At 41.6% G+C, this 7,500-nt stretch overlaps 1 protein-coding gene across 1 annotated transcript in view; it reads left to right on the top strand.

Moving 5' to 3' along the window:
* The window catches only part of amon (prohormone processing protease amontillado), a 148,218-nt gene that overhangs the window by 117,591 nt on the left and 23,127 nt on the right, over positions 1-7,500 (top strand). Inside the window, exons 4-6 of the mRNA XM_070128957.1 lie at positions 5,410-5,518; positions 5,967-6,004; positions 6,842-6,918. Of these exons, the coding sequence (XP_069985058.1) occupies positions 5,410-5,518; positions 5,967-6,004; positions 6,842-6,918 (224 nt within the window). The remainder of the gene's footprint in view (positions 1-5,409; positions 5,519-5,966; positions 6,005-6,841; positions 6,919-7,500) is intronic.

Consider the following 7,500-nt stretch of genomic DNA (forward strand, 5'->3'; position numbering starts at 1 on the left):
AGAAGGGGTATGAGGGAGCGAGCGAGGGAGTGGGAGAGGGATGGGAGGATTGGGGGTGATAATAGGAGAGAGGGGGGGGGGGACGGATAGAGAGACAGAGAAAGAGAGGGGGAAGGGTAGGGAGAGTGAGAGTGTGTGTGTGTGAGAGAGAGAGAGAGAGAGAGAGAGAGAGAGAGAGAGAGAGAGAGAGAGAGAGAAACAAAAACAGACAGAGACAGATAAAGACAAACACACACACACACACACACACACACACACAGATAGACAGATAGAGAGAGAGAGAGAGAGACAGACAGAGATACAGAGAGAGAGACAGAGAGAGAAACAAAGAGAGAGAGAGAGAGAGAGAGAGAGAGACAGAGAGACAGAGAACCAGAGAGAGAGACAGACAGAGAGAGAGAGAGATAAGGGGTTATACAGATGAAGCATATTTCCTCTATCATTCCTTCTGCTTTTATATCTCTTCCTAAGCAACTTTCTTAATATTTTTCATCTAAATCTTCTTTCTTCTTGTATCCTTATTATCACCTACGTTTTATTTTATTTTTTTCTTTCAATGCAACACTCTTTACTCATTTCTATCTTCCTTGCTCCCTCTTTTCTTTTAAATATTCTTCGTCTTCCTTTCTCTTGTCTTCCTTAATTCATCTTTTTATCTTTACTTCTCTTTCTTTAGCATCTCCTCCTTCCCTTCTGCTCTCATTTCTTGTAATTCCTCCTTATTTCTCATCTTTCTCTCTAACCTTGTCTCCATCCTCTTCCTCTTCTCCACCAACTTCTTGCTTCTTTCCTATTTCACACTCTCCATTCTCCTTCTTCATTCTCTCCCTCTGTCCCTCTCTCGACCCTTCGCCTATTCTTCTTCCATCTCCTTTTCCCATTCCTATCCTTTCCTTGCCCCCTCCTTCCCTCTCGGTCCCCCCTATCCCCCTCTCCCTCCCACGCCATCACCTCCTCTACCTTCTCCCACGTATCCTCCACCCCCCCCCCCCCGTGCTCCGGCCCTCCTTTTCCCTCCCATCGGCCGTATGGGAGCTCTGGACATGACAGTCATGGCAGGTTGTAGCATTCCTGTGAGTCTGCGAATGACATCCTCTTTTGTCACTCGCCTCCCTCCCCCGCCCATCCTATCCCCACATCCCATCCTTCCCCCCCCCCTCCCCTCTTCCATGGCCTTCCTCCCACCCCCTTGGCACTCCAACCTCTCCCCCCCTTGACCCTCCATCCTCTCCCTACCCCCGTCCTCCACCCTTCCCCCGACCCTCCATCCACCCCCTTGACCCTCCAACCCCTCCCCTCCCCTTGTACCTCCAACCACTCCCCTTCCCTTCTGGCCCTCCACCCTCCCCTTGGCACTCCATCCCCCCTCTCCCCCCGTCCTCCACCCATCTTCTGGTCTCCTCTGTGTCGACACCCGTTGATAAGCCTGGCTCTTTTTAAAACGCGTATTTATTCTCCATCTTTGTCTAGCGAGAAAAGAGAGAGAGAGAGAGAGAGAGAGAGAGAGAGAGAGAGAGAGAGAGAGAGAGAGAGAGAGAGAGAGAGAGAGAGAGAGAGAGAGAGAGAGAGAGAGAGGGGGCGTTTAAAGCTCGGTTTCTCGACAGTTATCAGGTCGTTTTATTCGAATGTCTTATCATAAAGGCTGTGGGTATTTCGTTTATATTTCCTGATGTATGTCTGTCTAGTTTATTATTATCTATTTCTCTAGGCCCCTGTACGTCCGATTGCTTGTTCTTCTGTTATTTCTTTATGTTTGTTTAGGTTTTAGTTATTAACCTATATATCTGTCTGTAATTTTCTTTACGTCTTTGTGCGAGTTGAGACAGAGATGGATAGATAGATGTGTATGGGTATATATATATATATATATATATATATATATATATATATATATATATATATATATATATATATATATATATACATATATATATATATATATATATATAAATATATATATATATATATATATATATATATACATAAGAGAGAGAGAGAGAGAGAGAGAGAGAGAGAGACTGCAATCTCGCCGGCTGATTTCTCCTCTTCTCGCAACCTTTAACCAAACTGCACAATTCCAGCTGCAACCTAAGACAACTCAAAAGCCTCTTAGACAAGACTTGCTTCCCCCCCCCCTCTGTCCCCAAGATTCCGTGTGCTTCTCATATCCCCTCTCTGTTCCCCTTTCCCTTTTTCCCTTCTCCTCTTCCCTCACCTGCCCCCTCCACCCACTTTCCCTTGCTTCCTTGCCCCCTCCCCCTTACCCTCTTCCCTTCCTTCACCTGCCCTTTCCACACGCTTCCCTACCCCCTTTGTCCCCTCCCCATCCCCCCTCCATTCCGCCCCCTTCCATTCTTTCCCCTCTGCCTTCGCCCTACCTGCCCTTTCCTCCCCTCCCTCTGCCCTTTTCCCTATCCCCTCTCCCCCTCTGCCTTCCCACCTTATCCCTCTTCCTACCCCCTCCCCTCTTCCTCTCCCTATCCCCTTTCCCTCCTCCCCTTCCTCCCTCCCACTCCCCTCTGCCTTCTCCAGATCCCTTTCCTACCCCCTCCCCTTTGCCTTCTCCCTATCCCCCCATCTCCTCTCCTCTGCCTTCCCACCTATCCCCTTCCCTACCCCCCCCTTCCCTACTCCCCCCCTGTCCTTCTTCCTATCCCCCCATCTCCTCTCCTCTGCCTTCCCACCCTATCCCCTTCCCTACCCCCCTCCCCTCTGCCTTCTCCCTACCCCCTCCCCCTTCCCCCTATCAGCCTTCCCCCCCACCTCCTCCCGGACGTCCCGTGCCTCCTCGTAAACCTCTTCGCATCATAGATTCATGAAAGGTTTCCTTAAGCCCTTCTGAAGTGACTTCCGGCGACGTCTCGCTGGGGCGTAATCTCGTGCCTGACTCTCTTTTTATTTCTTTCCTTCTGTCCTGCGTCGTATTAAAATTCCTCTCCCGCGCTCATAATTTCGGTCGCAGGAGAAAACTTACGCCTTCTACCCACGCGACGAGTCATTAAGGGAGATAAATAGAGGCTTTCAAAGAAAACGACCTGCTATTTATAAGCACAGACTGACAAAAATCTGGCTGCTGTGGACTTTAGGATCGTAATTGGTTCCCTGTGAAGTATTCACGTTGAGAAGAAGAAAAAAAAAAATCAGCATATATGTAAATGAACAAAGTGTTCGAGTTCTGAGGAACAGAATTTGAATAAAACAGCGAAGGGAAGGCCAGGACAACGTGAATTTATCGGAGGCCTTTTTTCGCTATTTTGCTATACTTTCTTCAGAACTGGAAAAAGAATACATCCAAAAGGTATTCGGTATAATCGTGTGTTTTCCCGTTCTTAGAATATTAAGGGTCAGGCGTTCGCGAGATCTGGACCAAGGTTGGTGTCTGGAAGGGCATCCGGGCAGGCAAAGATGGCACAGATAGTTTCAAATCCCGCAAGGACACACATAGTAACGAATAGCGATGCCCCTTGTATGAAATCAGATCCAGACAGACAGACTGCCTTCTAAATTCAGACACGTCTAAATTCGTAGCTTGCATTTTATTTGTTTACTCTATTAGAATGATTTTGGATATGAAAGTAAATTTACCCCAAGTCTATGCCCCTTAAAAGTGCTTGCTTCATAATTATACGATTCACAACTGTGTAATTTCGTCCGTTTGATATTTTTGTCCCCGTGGGCGTGTCTTTCTGTGTCAAGGGGCGGCGCTGAAGGTCCGGTTGCGAATGACCAATTACGCGGTGCATTAGCCAGCGAAGTCTCAATGAGAAATCTCGCCAGGTGGTCCGGCAAGCGCTCACAGGTGGTCCGGCGGGCGGTCACAGGTGGTCCGGCGGGCGCTTACACAAGCAAACTCAACCGTTCCCGATCTATAGACTCGAAGCCGCCCACCTTTCCTTGGAATATATGGATATTCATCGATCCGCCCTGCTTAGGAATCTGTGTGGGCGTATGTGGGCCTGTGTGTGTGAGCGTGTGGATGTATGTATGTGTGGTTAGGTGTATGAGTGTGTGCATTATTTGTGATTATGTGTATGAGTGTATATATTATGTGTGGTTATGTGTATATGAATGTGTTATATTTGGTTATGTGTATGTGTGTGTATTATGTATGGTTATGCGTATGTATGTGTGGCTATGTGTATATGTGTGTGATTTTAGTGTGGTTAGGTGTATGAGTGTGTGTATTATTTATGTCTGTATGTGTGAATATGAGCATCTAGCGTGTCGTCTGCGAATGGATCTGTAAGGCATGTGGATGAATGGGTAGACATATGACTGAATTTGTAGGTTAGTGTATGAATGCGCTAATGAATGGGTGTTTGTAGGAATATTTATAAAAGGGTATAAACCTGTGACCTTTCATTTATTCTTTATCCAAAAATATCTCCCTACTGTAATGTCTCTGAATGCGTTAGTGTCGCTGTGTCAAAATAATTCCATTTCCAGCAAAGGTTATTTTTGGTAACAGAATAAGAAATGTAGAGAAGGCATAAAAGAGGACCCTGGTCTATTTTCGGTCGGGGATAATGCCATCCAGTCACAACACACACACACACACACACACACACACACACACACACACATATATATATATATATATATATATATATATATATATATATATATATATATATATTTATATATATTATACACATATGTATACATTATGTATATATATATATCATAGATATATATATATATATGTATATATATACATATATATACATATATATACATATGTATATATTTATATGTATATACATATGTATGTATATATATATATATATATATATATATATATATATATATATATATATATATATATATATATATATTATATTTATATATATATATATATATATATATATATATATATATATATATATATATATATATATATATACGTACATATATATATATATATATATATATATATATATATATATATATATATATATATTCATTTATTTATTTATTTATTTATATGCATGCATGTATGTATAGTATGTATGTAAATACATATATGCATATATATATATATATATATATATATATATATATATATATATATATATATATATATATACATATATATAATGTATGGATGTATATATGTATGGTATGTATGTAAATGCATACATGTATATATATACATATATATATATATATATATATATATATATATATATATATATATATATATATATATATATATATATATATATATATATATATATAGATAGATAGATAGATAGATAGATAGATAGATAGATAGATAGATATATGCATATATGTATACATATATGTATATATAAACATATATATGTATATGTATACACATGTGTATCTGCATATCCTACCCATTTTCCGCCTTTGACCCCACCCCCTGACCCCCTCCCCCTCCCCCAGAAAAACACCGGCCAGAACGGCGGGAAGCCTCGGCTGGACCTCAACGTGGAGGCGGCGTGGGCTCAGGGCTTCACTGGACGCAACGTAACTACTGCCATTATGGACGACGGTAGGTTGCTATGGTAACTTGGGACGGTGTGACTGAGAGTATTTTTTTTGTTTTATTATTTCTTTGATTTTCGTTATTTTTAATTCTTATTTTTTTATGCTGATTAACTGCACTCATTATGGACGACGGCAGGTTGCTATGGTAACGGGTCAGCGTGAATGACAGATTTTTTTTTTTATTTCTTAAATATTCGTGTTTTTTTACTCTTATATTTTTATGTTGATCAATGCGGTAAGTATTTTTCTTAATCGTGGTAATGATAAAAAAAATGAGTTTGTCACTGGCTCTTTGGAGACATTTTTTTTTATTAAATCCAAATACAGATTTCAAAAGTGCCTGTTTGAGTTATGAAATCGTAGATAAACTCGTTTGAATTCTTGGTGAATTAATAACTAATTAAGATTTCGATCACACTCTGTTAATTACTGTCTTTTCTTTATCTTTAAAGGAATTGATTACATGCACCCGGACCTCCGTCACAATTATGTAAGTATCATTGTGGTTGGAGAGAGTGTAGGGCTTTCTTGTGTATATTTGTGTATTTTATGTAGCTTTTAATCCACCTGTGTATGTATAATGGTTTGAGTGTGTGCATGTGTGTGTGTGCGTGTGTGTGTGAGAGAGAGAGAGAGAGAGAGAGAGAGAGAGAGAGAGAGAGAGAGAGAGAGAGAGAGAGAGAGAGAGAGAGAGAGAGAGAGAGAGAGAGAGAGAGAGAGTGGGGCTTTCTTGTGTATATTTGTGTATTTCATGTATCCTTTAGTCAACCTGTGTATGTATACGGGTTTGAGTGTATGTGTGGGTGTGTGGATGTGTGTGTACGTGAGTGTGTGTGTGTGAGAGAGAGGGAGAAAGTGTGTTTTTATGTATATTTATGTATCTTATGTATCTTTTAATGCACCTGTGTATGTATACGTGTTTGAGTGTGTGTGTGCTTGTGAAAAAGAGATAATGAGTGTGTTTTTTGTGTATGCATATTTTATTACGGGTTTGAGTGTATGTGTGTGTGTGTGTGTGTGTGTGTGTGTGTGTGTGTGTGTGTGTGTGTGTGTGCATGTACATGCGCTTATGTGTATATTCTAATCTGTATGTCCGTGTATATACCCATGTATCTGTATTTAGAGTCCATAAATTTCACTGCACACGTATCCCTCCATCTCTATATACTTCAACAGCCTCGCGCGTGAGACATACCCAAACCTCCCCAAGAAGACCGTACTTACAGCACCCATTAACCCAATCCCTGTATTTTCTCGACCGATTTAGCCTAGCACAGAGGTACCCATTATCCATAATCCCTATGTCTGTTTTTTATCCTTCTTCCAGAATGCTCGAGCAAGTTGGGATTTTAGTAGCAACGACCCCTATCCCTATCCACGCTACACGGACGACTGGTTCAACAGGTGGGTGTCGGAAAGAAAGTGTAAAGAGGGGAAAAAAGGGGGAGAGGAGAAGGAGAAGAGAACTGATGGACTGGGAGGAAGGGGGATTTGGTTAATGAAGTGGGGGAAAAAGTTGATTTGAAGGAGTGGAAAACAAAGAGAAGGTTGGTGGAGTGGGGAAAGAAAGTGTAAAGAGGGGAAAAAAAGGGGGAGAGGAGAAGGAGAAGGGAACTGATGGACTGGGAAGGAGGGGGATTTAGTTAATGGAGTGGGGTAAAAAGTTGATTTGAGGGAGTGGGAAACAAAGAGAAGGTTGGTGGAGTGGGGAAAGAAAGTGTAAAGAGGGGAAAAAAAAGGGGGAGAAAAGAAAATAAGGGAACTGATGGACTGGGAGGGGGGGGGGGTTGATTAATGCAGTGGGGAAAAAAGTTGATTTGAGGGAGTGGGGAAACAAAGAGAAGGTTGGTGGAGTGGGGAAAGAAAATGTAAAGATGGGGAAAAGATTAATCAAGAGATTTGGGTAAAAAAGGTAATTGATGGAGTGTGGGGGGGGGATTTGATGAATGGAGTGGGGAAAAAATGTTGATTTGAGGGAGTGGAAAA

Source organism: Penaeus vannamei, chromosome 13 (genome assembly GCF_042767895.1).
Source record: "Penaeus vannamei isolate JL-2024 chromosome 13, ASM4276789v1, whole genome shotgun sequence".
In the NCBI taxonomy this organism is placed as follows: Eukaryota; Metazoa; Arthropoda; class Malacostraca; order Decapoda; family Penaeidae; genus Penaeus; species Penaeus vannamei.